The following is a 14601-nucleotide window of genomic DNA, read 5'->3' on the forward strand; positions in this document are numbered from 1 at the left end:
TGATATTAGCCAGTGTGACAGTATACCACCAACCCAAGAAACACAACAGGTAATCTGCCATACGTGATTCATTTTAAACATTTGTTATTTTGTTATTTAATCTCATTTCTTTAATAAGCTAAATCTAAATCTAGATGTACCATTAATTTGTGTAGGAACAAGTCACTGCTAGGCCATCCAAGTTAAAGGTCATTAAAGGGAAAGCCAGACTTCAGTCGTCTCCTAAACCTACTGTAGCCGCACCAGTCGCTATCTCTGCTGAGACAATCAAGGGGACTAGTTCAGCCACTGCTAAAAAACTGGCCGACTTTATGACCTTCGTTCCTACTCCCACCTTCAAGCCCCCAAGAAAGACTGATAAATGACTTTGATTAGTGTTGAAATGTATTGTGGTTCTATTTTTTTTTGTGTGAGGATGCTTTTATGTTTTTTTGCACAGGACAACTGGAGTTACATTATGTACATTTTGGTTATCTATGTCACTGAAAGTTGTACTATGCCCTTTTATTTTGGTCTAGGATACTTTTTAGGTTATGTATCTTTATGTAAAAGCTTATGACTTTGATGTGGTCTGTTTCCTATGTTAAACCTTTTGGTCCTTAAGGAAATGTGACATCTAGCCTTCTATGGCAACTCAATATTTAATAGTACTTTGACTACTCAATGTTTAACACTACTTTCACTACTGATTGTGTCCATTCCTTAGTACATGTTACTTTAATAGTCATCCAAATTAGTTTGGAACCTTTGAATTGGATTGTGTTGTCTTCATATAAAAACACCAAATGAAACATCTATTCTCATTCAATGGATTCATCTCATTACACCATCAAGTGTTTCGAATTTGCTTTACTTGGAACGACACAACAAACTACAAACAATCACATTAAGCACAACTACCACAAACAGGAAAACTATTAACATTTTCAATGCTTTTACTTCAGCTTCCAAGCTGCCCAGTCTCCATGCCACCTTCAACCTCCATTCATCACAGTCACTATCAACCTGCAGCTCAGCCCCATAATCTTTCTTCGTTCCACCTTGGCCCATCCCTTCATACTCATCATCCTCAACCCACTTAAAGTAGTTGCAGTGACTGCCCTTCTGAAAATTCAGAAATCAAAAAATAAAAAATTAAACAAAATCCCAACACACAAAACAACATAAAAAAACCATTAAAATCTTACACAACACTCACCCGGTACCTTGGACATGCACGGAATAGTCTATCTGGGTTCTCCGCTGTCCCAGACTTTCTTATCGCAGCCTTCAACCCACAGAAACATGATTCCTCATGGGGTTTCCTCCTGCTTCGCATTGAGGCGCTGGAACCATTACTGCCGTTCAAGAACAACGACACACTGCCACCACGGCCTCCATTTTCGGCATCCATCGTCGCCCGAAACCACCAATTTGAACACGAACCTAGGCATATGGCCACCTGATTGATGAAGGCGACCTATTTATCGTGGAATTTAGGATTAGGTTTCAAACACTTAGGGACTTATTTGAACTGTTTTCTTAAACTTACCTTGTCAGCAATAGCTCATGACACGTGTGCCTCTTCCACGTTGGAAGCTAACCACACACATCAGCAACCGTTAGCCAGGTCACCAGCGGAGTTAACGGAAGGACGAACCTGATTAACTCGCGTAACTTTCGGGGACTCTTTTGATTAACTTTATCTTTCAGGGACTCATATGGAGATCGGGGTATCTTTCAGGGACGATTTTGAGTATTAACTCGTTATTGAATAGCCCTTGTTAATTTTTATTAGATCAAAATCACTTAAATATTTTTAACACTCAACATAAATGTATCTTAAATTCAACAAAAATATAAAGCTTATACCTATTAGGCTATTCCTTTCACAAAATTAAAAATTAAAAATAAAAAGTAACAAATGCCTCCTAAGCAAGGAGTAAAATAGGAACTTATCACAATCATGCTTTCATGTATTTGTAGATAAATTTAAATCATCAAACATCAAAATTTAAATAACTTAATGCATTTAAATTATGATTTTTTAAATATGAATATCATGAAAATGTAAATTCTTTTTTATTTTTTTGTACATGACAAAATAAAAATATGCATTTTCTGTCATAGTCCTGCAACAGTGATGGACCCAAAAAATTTTAAGAGCGAGGACAAAAATATATATCTTAAAATAAATTTTATTGAACATTGTTAATTATATTAAAAATATAATAGAGATATAAAATTTAAAAAGAGTTAATGAGAAACAGACATGTCTTAAAATAAATTTTGTTGAACATTGTTAATTATATTAAAAATATAATAGAAATATAATAGTGAACACTTTTATTTTTAAAATACTATTTATTATATATAATTTATAAAAAAATATTTTTTTATTTCTAAAATTTAAACTTAAAACATTTTTTATTATTTAAAATACTATTTATTATATATAATTTATAAAAAAATATTTTTTTTATTTCTAAAATTTAAACTTAAAACATGTTTGTTCCTTACTAACTCTTTTTAAATTTTATATCTCTATTATATTTTTAATATAATTAACAATGTTCAACAAAATTTATTTTAAGATATATATTTTTGTCCTCGCTCTTAAAATTTTCTGGGTCTATCACTGTTTGCAGGACTATGACAGAAAATGCATACTTTTATTTTGTCATGTACAAAAAAAATAAAAAAAATTTACATTCCCATGACATTTATATTTAAAAAATCATAATTTAAATGCATTAAATTATTTAAATTTTGATGTTTGAGATTTAAATTTATCTACAAGTACATGAAAGTATGACTCTGATAAGTTCCTATTTTACTCCTTGTTTAGGAGGCATTTGTTACTTTTAATTTTAATTTTTAATTTTGTGAAAGGAAAAGCCGAATAGGTATAAGCTTCATATTTTTGTTGAATTTAAGATACATTTATGTTGAGTGTTAAAAATATTTAAGTGATTTTGACCTAATAAAAATTAACAAGGGCTATTCAATAACCAATATACATGTGAATGTGAATTGAATCTGTCGTATTATTCTTGTATTTTTTTTAATAGCTTTTTTAAAATATTTCTTTTTTTTATGACTTAAAAAAGATATAATAAATATCTACACCTATTAAGAAAAAAAATGCATAAATAAATTGATAAATACAATTGAATAATTAATATGATAATTATATGGATCAACATCTACTTAACACATAGAACATTTTATTATAAAACTAACCAAACTGCAAACTTATAGATTAGTAAAACTCAATTTTGTAGAATATACTGTCTAATTTTGTGTGCATAGTTCCTTATTTTCTTTCAATATCAACATGTGTCTTTCTATAGGTGTAGAAAGAATATTTTTTCTACACGGTAGAACTCACATTATAACATATGTTATTCCTTTCTTTCACTAAGCTTAATATAACCATTAAAGTATAGGAAAACTTTTAGGTATGGCAGTTACTTTATTGGAAGTCTGAAATTTTAATAATGTGATCCGTTGGGATGTAAAATAAAATAATATGAATGGTTGTGATTTGTTTAAGAATATTAGAATGCTCTCTAGTTCTATTTATTGTTGGAGAGCTTGCAACCTGCAGTACCCTTGTACTGAGAGAATACTTGGTCCGTGACGCATAGAGACATAGAGTGCAGCTGAATTGTTGGAGGCTGCGAAACCAGAGCCAAGGCATGGTTACGTGGCTAATATGTATAGCCGACCCAAGTTTTTAAAATAATAACTAAGTGATGGGCTTCTATCTCTTGGATAATAACAAACTTCTTTCTTTTGGTAGAAGGACTGAAGCCATAAAAAGAAGTGTTGGCTTATTGGGTAAAGTTGGTGAGTGAGAGAGTAGTGGATCAGGAAAGGAAAATTCTGATTGTTAGAAAAATAGTTGAAAAAAAATTTTATTCTCGCTAGTTTAGAAGAAATAATGTATTGAGTAATGATGTTATGAATTTTTCATATGCTAACAATAGAGAAGCCAGGCCATACTTGTATGACGTAGGTATGTTATAGTGAATTAATTTTATTTGAGTTATAATATTATTAAATGAAACAGTTAATATTTTTTGTTAATTATATTAATAAACAGATATAAAAATTAGTCCTTTGTAAGCTTTTTAATTAATAAATAAAATAAATGTATTGTTTATATTGTTTAGATAATTACATAGTAAGTAATAGATATATTGATTATTATATTTTTACGTACCTTTCTAACAATATTCAATGTATATATAATTATGATTACTATTTTTTATTATAATACACTATGACATAGTTATCGTATTTATTTTGATATATTTTGTAAATTGTTCATAATATTATTTAATTAATTATTCATAAGATAAATGTAAATGTGAAAGACTTATGATTAGGGTTAAAGGTTTAGGTGTAACGTTATATTATTATATATATATATATATATATATATATATATATATATATATATATATATTCGTTGGATTTATATAAAAGAATTTTTTTGTAATTAAACTTATAATATTATAGAATCACTTATTTATTAAGGATTTATGCATTATAGAGCATTTTGAGATAGAGTTAAAATTTGAGGATTTAGTAATGGTATAAAGTTAGTTACTACTTTTTTTTTAAAAGGAAAAGAGCTCAACACACTAAGGTGAAGCATACAGGATCAAGCCAAGCTAGAAGATAGACCACTTTCGAAGGATCCTACCCCAAAGAACCAACATCCCCACGTCATCTTTGGCATAGCCATCAACAACCCTAGGGATGCATACCCCTCCACTCGTCACAACTCAGGACAGTCATTGAGATGATCTCGTCAACGCCTTTACTTCATTCTGAAAAATCCTTCTATTTCGCTCCATCCAAATATGCCAGATAATCGCGCAGAAGCACCTCAGGCGCTGCTTTCGGTCTTCCTTTCTTCTCGACTCATCTGTCCAACTCAGAAAATGGTCCTTCACTAGCTCTGGAAAGACACAGGGTCGGCCAAACGCAGATATCCATGCACTCCACACATGCCAAGCAAAATCACAGTCAAGAAACAAGTGATGGACCTGTTCATCATCCTTATTACACAAGACACAACGCTTATCATCCTGGCTAATAATCCTGAGACGGCTTAGCCGTTCCTTTGTATTCACCTTGCCAACCAGGACAAACCACACAAATAGCTCCACTCTTGGTGGAGCCAGCCCTTTCCAGATGGTATTCCTGAAGCTGTATCTGGCAACATCCTCTGATAGCATTCCTTCTTGTAGCACCTGCACTAAGGAGTTAATAAAAAAAATACATAGTCTATCATATTTCCACACGACTCTATCCTCCCTATTATTCACTAGCCTCACATGTCTCAACACCTCATGTAATTGACTCAGGAGTTCTAACTCCCACTAAAAAAGCTCACGCCTCCACTGGAAATTCCAAACCCACTCTAGCCCATCCCAAACTCCACAATCCCCAATAACCGACCCACATTGGTTTGAAACAGAGAAAAGTCTGGAAAATCGATCTTTCAAGGAACCACAATGCAACCACAAATCCTCCCAAAACCAAGTCCTTCGTCCGTCACCAACCTCCATGGCCAGACCTGTAATAATCTTATCCCTCAGAGTCTGCTCCTTAAATTCTATATGGCAAATATCCTTCCAAGGGCCTCCTCTAGTAGGGAACACTTGTGTAGATAGTAACTCATTCAGCCTCAAGTTATTACATGAACAGACCACCTTCTTCCACAATGGGCACTCTTCCTTCGCAAAACGCCACCACCACTTAAACAACAGTGCAGTGTTCCGAATCATAGTATCTCCAACTCTCAGCGCAATGAATTTTTTAGGGGCCTACATCAACTCCCATTTCACCAACGCCATGCCCTGTCTCCCGTCCTCCTTACTCCACAGGAATCTTCTTTGTAGGGAAATCAGCTTCTCTGCAACCGCCTTCGGCATCTTGTATAGGCTTAGGTAATACACTGGTTAGCTACTCAAGACAGATTTTATAAGCACCAGCTTCCCCGCTTTGTTTAGCACCTTAGCTTTCCAGAGGCTTAGTTTCTCCTCCACCTTATCAATGATAGGCTTCCAGGTCTTAACCAACCTCAGATTAGCTCCTAAGGGGACTCCAAGGTATTTAACAGGGAGAGTTTGACAAGCGGCATAAGTTAGACCAATTAAGAGATTATAATATAATAGAACAGCGTTGCAAGTATAGCTCTTAACCAGCAAAAATCTGCCTCATCAATTTAGAAAGGTTGTCACAAAAATTTAGAATAAAAATACTGGGAGTATGAATCCCAAGTCGTCTCCCAACGAGTTGCTAGAAAGGGTGCTAATTTATTAATCAGGAGTTTTCCGAGAGTTTTGAGAATTAATTAACAGAAAATAAACAATTGTAATTTAGTGCAATGAAAATTAAAAGAAATTTATATTATTCAAATTAAAAAGCTTTGACTGGGGGAATGATTAATCGGAAGTTCTATCCTTGTTGGGATCTCTTAAGTGTAGTATCAAAAAGGTTGTTGTTTTCACTTAGTTAACCCTTACTAAATAAAGAAAAGTCAAATGATTGAGCTAACTCTTATTCGCAAATCCTAGTCCTCTCCCTTGGGAAGGTCTACCGTTAGTAAATACAGAACTAGCCAACAACTTCCAATTTAACCATCACTTAAGCCTTCCAACTCAAGTGTCTCCTTTTAATTAACCCCATGTCAAGTAGGGAATCTACTCCATTGACATGAATATAACGCTTGTAGAAATATAAGAAGAAGACATGATAATTTAAATATAATAAGGATTCAAAATTAATTAAAAGTAAAAGTAATCCTTTGCATTAACAATCCATGAAAATAATCCAATTACCACTCTAAACAAGAATTAAGAATATGGAATAAATAAAAGAGTAAGTAAGAAAACAAACTAGAATAGTATCTTCAACGGAGGTGATGACTCTTCAGTATCCAAAAGCAAAAGCAATAAACTATGAATGTAAACAGAACCTAGAGGAAGAGTAATTCTCTCTAGATTCAGATCTAAAAACCTAAAAACTATCATAATGAGAATATGTGAATGTGTATGTCTCTGTGTGTTGAGTCTCTGCTTGTTCCCTAGCTTTATTCTATGTTTCTGGGCCGAAAACCGGGTCAAAACGCGGCCCAAAATCACCCCCAGCATTTTCTGTTAATTTTGCAGATCACGCAGGTCACGCATACGCATCAGTCACGCGTGCGCGTCATTTGGCGTTTTTTCCTTGTCACGCATAGGCGTTGTCCACGTGTGCGCGTCTTTTGTGCAGACTCCAATCCACGCGTACGCGTCAGGCACGCGCACGCGTCGCTGCAAATTTCTCCGTTCCGCGCGCTCGCGTGAGCCATGCGTGCGCGTCAGTGCTCGCTGGTCATCTCCTTAGTTTCTTGTGTTCCTTCCATTTTTGCAAGCTTCCTCTCCATTTTCTAAGCCATTCTTGCCCTATAAAGCCTGAAACTCTTAAAACACGGATCACGGCATCGAATGGTATAAAGGAGAATTTAAAATATACAAATTAAAGATCTCTAGGAAGCAAGTTTTCAACCATAGAATAAAACTAGGAAGGGAAATATAAAATCATGCAATTAGTATGAATAAGTGGGTGAAGACTTGATGAAACCACCCAATTAAACACAAGATAAACCATAAAATAGTGGTTTATCAACCTCCCCATACTTAAACATTAGCATGTCCTCATGCTTAGCTTAAGGAGATAAAATAAATGAGTAGGAAAAAGTAAGACTCATGTAATGCAATGCAACCTATGTATATGAATGCAACTATATGCTAAAATAATTTTGCCTACTTGGTTAAAAGTAAATAAGTTCTTCAAGACAAACATAAATCGAATATCACTAATTAAAATCATACAGTAAAAACAATTAAACTTGTAAGAAGACAGCTCATGAAAGCAGGGAACATATAATTAAGCATTGAACCCTCACTGATGGTGTATATGCACTCAAATCTCTCAAGTGTATAGGGTAATTACTCTACTATTCTCTAATCATGCTTTCTAAACCTTGTTCTTCACCTAACCAATCAACAAGTATTTAATGTACCAATTGCAAACATCATGAGGTCTTTTCAAGGTTGTAATGGGGCCAAGGTAAAGGTGATGGTATATATATGGCTAAGTGAGATATAAATTGAATCCTTGATTAACCTAAGCTCTTACCTATACATACACTCTATACTTTTAAATTCATGCCTAACTACCCAAGGTTTTCCCACTTTTGTATTACATACTCATGCATCAACTTTTCTCTTAACTTTGTATCACACATGCATTGATCTTTTCATTAACTTGCTTAGCATTGGGGTAATTTTTTCCCCTTATTCATTTATTTAATCACTTAATTACTTGAATATTTTTGGATTTTTTTAAAGCATAAAAATAAACATAGCATTACCAATGCACATGGACTTTTAATTTTTCTAGTTTCACATGAGTAGGTACCCAAATTTCTAATATTTTATCATGATACATTCCCTTATTAACCCATGTTCCCACAATATTCCCACTCTTTATTGACACACAATCTCTATCTTAAGCTAACAAAAGATTCAATTTGGGGTAGTTAATTTATTTTTCTGCTTAAGGCTAGTAATGTGGTAAAATATAGAACAAATGGGATTAAAAGGCTCAAAGTGGCTAACAAAGGTAAATGGAAGGGTAGGCTATTTGGGATAAGTGAGCTAATAAAATAATGGCCTCAATCATATGCATGCATATAACACATTAAACATTAGACATATAGGATAGAACAAAATAAAGATTACAATCATAGAGAAGCAAACACCCAAGAATAAAATATTATGGTTAAATAATGTAACCATGTAATTAAGCTCAAATCTCACAGGTTGTGTGTTCTTAGCTATCATTTATGTTCCAATTTACTGTCTTCAAACAAATTTAACACAAAAATTTTTGCTTTAAATTAGTGAAATTTTTCAAAAATAGGGTCTTGAAAAGAAACTTATTATTTTTCAACCACATAGAACATGCATGCAATTACCTATTACTATGCTATCTATCCTATCCTAATAAAAGAAAAATAAATAAATATCTTATTTTATTGGTGTTAAAAAAGAGAAATTACCTCCGGAAGTCAGGTACTGACTGACCTCCCCACACTTAAAGCTTGGCACCGTCCTCGGTGCCATCAGTCAGGAACAAAGGGGGGGGGGGAGGCTGGTAGCAGCATCTCCACAATCGGGACCATCATGGTTGCCTGTGCTGGTAAATGAAGTAGAGTCCGGGGTGTCTGGGTTTTCTCCAGGTGTGTGGTTACCAACAAGTAGCTCCTTGAGATATGTAAATCTACGCTTGTTACGGCGCTCTCTTCGCTTTCCTTGCCGGTCAAGCCGGTCTAACTTCTCAATTATCTGAAGGAGCAGTTGGTTTGTTGAAGGTGCTTGTGATGTAGTAGGAGAAGGGATATCTTCTGCTGGTTCTGTGCTCCGGTTAATAGTAGCTGCTGGAGGTCTGATATACTTCTCGTTAGGGACGTACTGATCATCCCGTGGAAGCATGGCCTTGGTGTCTGATGAGCGGATAATTTATACGCTTTTTGGCATTATTTTTACATAGTTTTTAGTATGATTTGATTAGTTTTTAGTATATTTTTATTAGTTTTTAATTAAAAATCACATTTCTGGACTTTACTAGGAGTTCGTGTGTTTTTCTGTGATTTCATATATTTTCTGAATGAAATTGAAGGACTTGAGCAAAAATCTGATTCAGAGGCTGAAGAAGGACTGCAGATGCTGTTGGATTCTGACCTCCCTGCACTCAAAGTTGATTTTCTAGAGCTACAGAAACCCAAATGGAGCGCTCTCAATTGAGTTGGAAAGTAGACATCCAGGGCTTTCCAGCAATTTATAATAGTCCATACTTTGCCTAAGTTTAGACGACGCAAACTGGCGTTTAACGCCAGCTTTCTGCCCTATTCTGGCGTTAAACGCCAGAAACAAGTTGCAAAGCAGAGTTAAACGCCAGAAACAAGTTACAAACTGGCTTTCAACTCCAAGGAAGACTTCTACACGTGAAATTTTCAATGCTCAACCCAAGAACACACCAAGTGGGCCCGGAAGTGGATTTCTGCATCATTTACTCATTTCTGTAAACCCTAGTAACTAGTTTAGTATAAATAGGACTTTTTACTATTGTATTCAGAGTCTTTTGACCACCTTTAGGGTCTTGGTTATTCTGGTTCCCTCTCTGGGGCCGAAGCCAATGAACACTATTATCACTTATATATTTTCAACGGTGGAGTTTCTACACACCATAGATTAAGGTGTGGAGCTCTGCTGTTCCTCATGAATTAATGCAAAGTACTATTATTTTTCTATTCAACTTAAGCCTATTTATTCTCTAAGATATTCATTCGCACACAAGAATATGATGAATGTGATGATTATGTGACGCTCATCACCATTCTCACCTATGAACGCGTGCCTGACAAACACTTCCGTTCTACATGAAAACAAGCTTGAATGCATATCTCTTAGCCTCCTGATCTACGATCAGAGTCTTCGTGGTATAGGCTAGAATTATTGGCGGCCATTCTTGAGATCCGGAAAGTCTAAACCTTGTCTGTAGTATTCCGAGTAGGATCTAGGAAGGGATGGCTGTGACGAGCTTCAAACTCGCGAGTGCTGGGCGTAGTGACAGACGCAAAAGGATTACTGAATCCTATTCTAGCATGATCGAGAACCGACAGATGATTAGCCGTGTGGTGACAGCGCATTTGGACCATTTTCACTGAGAGGACGGGATGTAGCCATTGACAACGGTGATGCCCAACATACAGCTTGCCATGGAAAAGAGTATGAAGGATTGGATGAAGGCAGTAGATAAGAAGAGATTCAGAAGGAACAAAGCATCTCCATACGCTTATCTGAAATTCTCACCAATGAATTACATAAGTATCTCTATCTTCATTTTACATTTTATTTATCTTTTAATTATTAAAACTCTATAACCATTTGAATCCGCCTGACTGAGATTTACAAGGTGACCATAGCTTGCTTCAAGTCGACAATCTCCGTGGGATCGACCCTTACTCACGTAAGGTTTATTACTTGGACGACCCAGTGCACTTGCTGGTTAGTTGTGCGAAGTTGTGACAAAGAACTAAGATTATGAACGTGCGTATTAAGTTTTTGGCACTGTTATCAAGGAATGAACGATCACGATTTCGTGCACCAAGTTTTTGGCACCGTTGCTGGGGATTGTTCGAGTTTGGACAACTGACGGTTCATCTTGTTGCTCAGATTAGGTAATTTTATTTTAATTTTAAGCTTTTTATTTTTATTATTTTTATTTTTATTTTCGAAAAATTTTCAAAAAAAAAATATTTTTATAAAATAAATAAATTATTCTATGGCTTCAGAAATTTTAAGAATGAATTCTAGAGTTTCATGATGATCTGTTGAAGTCTGGCTGGCTGTAAAGCCATGTCTAATCCTTTGGACCGAGGTTTCAACTATCATTAGAGAAGAGCTTCTTTGTCTTTCTCAGCAATTTAGCTTTTGTATGTAATGATCTGCTAAAGCTTGGCTGGCCATTGGCCATGTCTAGTGTTTTGGACTGGAGCTTTCACTGAAAGCTTGGCTGGCTAGTAAGCCATGTCTAATTCCTGGACCGGAGCTTTAGACTAACATTGCATAATTCTTGGAATTCTCATTAGAAATTTTGAAGTCCTTATTTTTCCTTTTTCAATTAATTTTCGAAAAATCCAAAAAAATTAATAAAATCATAAAAACTAAAAAAATTTTTGATGTTTCTTGTTTGAGTCTTGTGTCAATTTTTAAGTTTGGTGTCAATTGCATCTTTTTAATTTCATTAAAATTTTTGAAAACTCATGCATGGTGTTCTTCATAATCTTCAAGTTGTTCTTGATGATTTGCTTTGTTTGATCTTTGCATTTTTATGTTTTGTGTCTTTTCTTGTTTTTCATATGCAGTTTCAATTTGTTTTAGTGTCTAAAGTTTGAAAATTTCTAAGTTTGGTGTCTTGCATGTTTTTCTTTTTCTTAAAAATTTTCAAAAATAAGTTCTTGGTGTTCATCTTGACATTCAAAGTGTTCTTGCATGCATCATGTGTTTTGATTCATAATTTTCATGTTTTGAGTCTTTTGGTTGTTTTTCTCTTTCTTCATTAAAAATTCAAAAATAAAAAAAATTATCTTTTCCTTATTCTCTCATAAATTTTCGAAAATTTGGTTTGATTTAGTCAAAAAGTTTTTAAATTTAATTGTTTCTTATGAGTCAAATCAAATTTTGAATTTAAAAATTCTATCTTTTTCAAATATTTTTCAAAAATCAAATCTTTTTCATTTTTTCTTTCATAATTTCGAAATTTTCAAAATTTATTTTCAAAATCTTTTTCTTATTTCTATTTCATATTTTTTGAAATTAATGCTAACAATTAATGTGATTGATTCAAAAATTTTAAGTTTGTTACTTGCCTAGTAAGAAATGTTCAATCTTTAAATTTTAAAGTCATATCTTTTTGTTTCTTGTTAATCAAGTAATCAACTTTAATTTTCAAAATCAAATCTTTTTAAATTTCTTTTTCAAATATTTTTCAAAATAAATTTCAATCACATCTTTTTCAAAATCAATTTCAAAATCTTTTCTAACCTCTTATCTTTTCAAAATTGATTTTCAAATCTTTTTCAATTAATCCTATCTTTTTGTTTGATTCTTATCTTTTTCAAAACTACCTAACTAATTTTCTCTCTCTAATTTTCGAAAATCACTAACCTCTTTTTAAAAATTTTTTTTCATTAACTAATTATTTGAAATTTTAATTTTAATTTTATTCCTTTTCGTATTTTCGAATTATAACTAATATTTAAAATAAAAACAAAAATATTTTTATTTTATTTTATTTAATTTTCGAATTCTTCTCCCTCTCATCTTCTTCTATTTATTTATTTATCTACTAATACCCTTCTTTCACTTAAAAATTTGAACCCACTCTTCTCCTCTGTGTTCGAATTCTTATCTTTTCCTTCTTCTATTCTTCTCTTCTTATACTCATATAAGGAATCTCTATACTGTGACATAGAGGATTCTATATTTTCTTTTCTATTCTCTTCTTTTTCATATAAGCAGGAACAAGGATAAGAACATTCTTGTTGAAGCTGATCCTGAACCTAAAAGGACTCTGAAGAGGAAGCTAAGGGAAGCTAAATCACAACTCTCTGGAGAAAATCTGACAGAAATTTTCGAAAAAGAAGGAGACATGGCCGAACCCAACAACAATGCATGGAAGATGCTTGGTGACTTCACTGCACCAAATTCCAACTTACATGGAAGAAGCATCTCAATCCCTGCCATTGGAGCAAACAATTTTGAGCTAAAGCCTCAATTAGTTTCTCTGATGCAACAGAATTGCAATTTTCATGGACTTCCATCAGAAGATCCTTTTCAGTTCTTAACTGAATTCTTGCAAATCTGTGATACTGTTAAGACCAATAGGGTTGATCCCGAGGTCTACAGGCTTATACTTTTCCCGTTTGCTGTAAGAGACAGAGCTAGAATATGGTTAGACTCTCAACCTAAAGATAGCCTAAACTCTTGGGATAAGCTAGTCACGGCTTTCTTAGCCAAGTTCTTTCCTCCTCAAAAGCTTAGTAAGCTTAGAGTGGATGTTCGAACATTCAAACAGAAAGAAGGTGAATCCCTCTATGAAGCTTGGGAGAGATACAAGAAACTGACCAAAAAGTTTCCTTCTGATATGCTTTCAGAATGGACCATCCTGGATATATTCTATGATCGTCTGTCTGAATTATCTAAGATGTCATTGGACCATTCTGCAGGTGGATCTATTCACCTAAAGAAAACGCCTGCAGAAGCTCAGGAACTCATTGACATGGTTGCAAATAACCAGTTCATGTACACTTTCGAAAGGAATCCTATGAGTAATGGGACGCCTCAGAGGAAGGGAGTTCTTGAAATTGATACTCTGAATGCCATATTGGCTCAGAATAAAATATTGACTTAGCAAGTCAATATGATTTCTCAGAGTCTGAATGGATTACAAGCTGCATCCAACAGTACTAAAGAAGCATCTTCTGAAGAAGAAGCTTATGATCCTGAGAACCCTGCAATAGCAGAGGTGAATTACATGGGAGAACCCTATGGAAACACCTATAATCCCTCATGGAGAAATCATCCAAATTTCTCATGGAAGGATCAACAAAAGCCTCAACAAGGCTTTAATAATGGTGGAAGAAACAGGTTTAACAATAGCAAGCCTTTTCCATCATCCTCTCAGCAACAGACAGAGAATTCTGAGCAGAATCCATCTAGCTTAGCAAATATAGTCTCTGATCTATCTAAGGCCACTCTAAGTTTCATGAATGAAACAAGGTCCTCCATTAGAAATTTGGAGGCACAAGTGGGCCAGCTGAGTAAAAGAGTCACTGAAACTCCTCCTAGTACTCTCCCAAGCAATACAGAAGAGAATCCAAAAAGAGAGTACAAGGCCATAACCTTACTTAGTGTGGCCGAACCCAAAGAGGAGGAGGAGGACGTGAATCCTAGTGAGGAAGACCTCCTGGGATGTTCACTGACCAATAAG

At 34.2% G+C, this 14601-nt stretch overlaps 1 protein-coding gene and 1 non-coding gene across 2 annotated transcripts; both read right to left on the bottom strand.

Moving 5' to 3' along the window:
* Nucleotides 1–4784: 4784 nt before the first annotated feature.
* Nucleotides 4785–5783, bottom strand: LOC148571860 (uncharacterized). The gene is made up of 2 exons (XM_088507332.1): nt 5559–5783; nt 4785–5246 (listed from the first exon to the last, which is right to left on the bottom strand). Exons 1-2 carry the CDS (start codon nt 5781–5783, stop codon nt 4785–4787), a joined length of 687 nt encoding a protein of 228 aa, XP_088363458.1.
* A 7870-nt stretch (nt 5784–13653) lies between these two features.
* Nucleotides 13654–13761, bottom strand: LOC148571861 (small nucleolar RNA R71). The gene has a single exon (XR_015907785.1). It is a non-coding gene; the product is annotated as a small nucleolar RNA R71 (small nucleolar RNA).
* Nucleotides 13762–14601: the final 840 nt, after the last annotated feature.

The sequence above is a fragment of the Arachis ipaensis genome, chromosome B3 (assembly GCF_059453495.1).
Source record: "Arachis ipaensis isolate K30076 ecotype BB chromosome B3, ASM5945349v1, whole genome shotgun sequence".
NCBI classification, from domain to species: Eukaryota; Viridiplantae; Streptophyta; class Magnoliopsida; order Fabales; family Fabaceae; genus Arachis; species Arachis ipaensis.

What these genes read in the sequence shown, in the direction of transcription:
- LOC148571860 (XM_088507332.1), bottom strand. Translation starts at nt 5,783, where the DNA reads ATGATTCGGAACACTGCACTGTTGTTTAAGTGGTGGTGGCGTTTTGCG. An exon ending in TTACAGGTCTGGCCATGGAG is followed by an intron (nt 5,247 to 5,558) that starts GTTGGTGACGGA and finishes TCCTTAGTGCAG; the next exon opens with GTGCTACAAGAAGGAATGCT.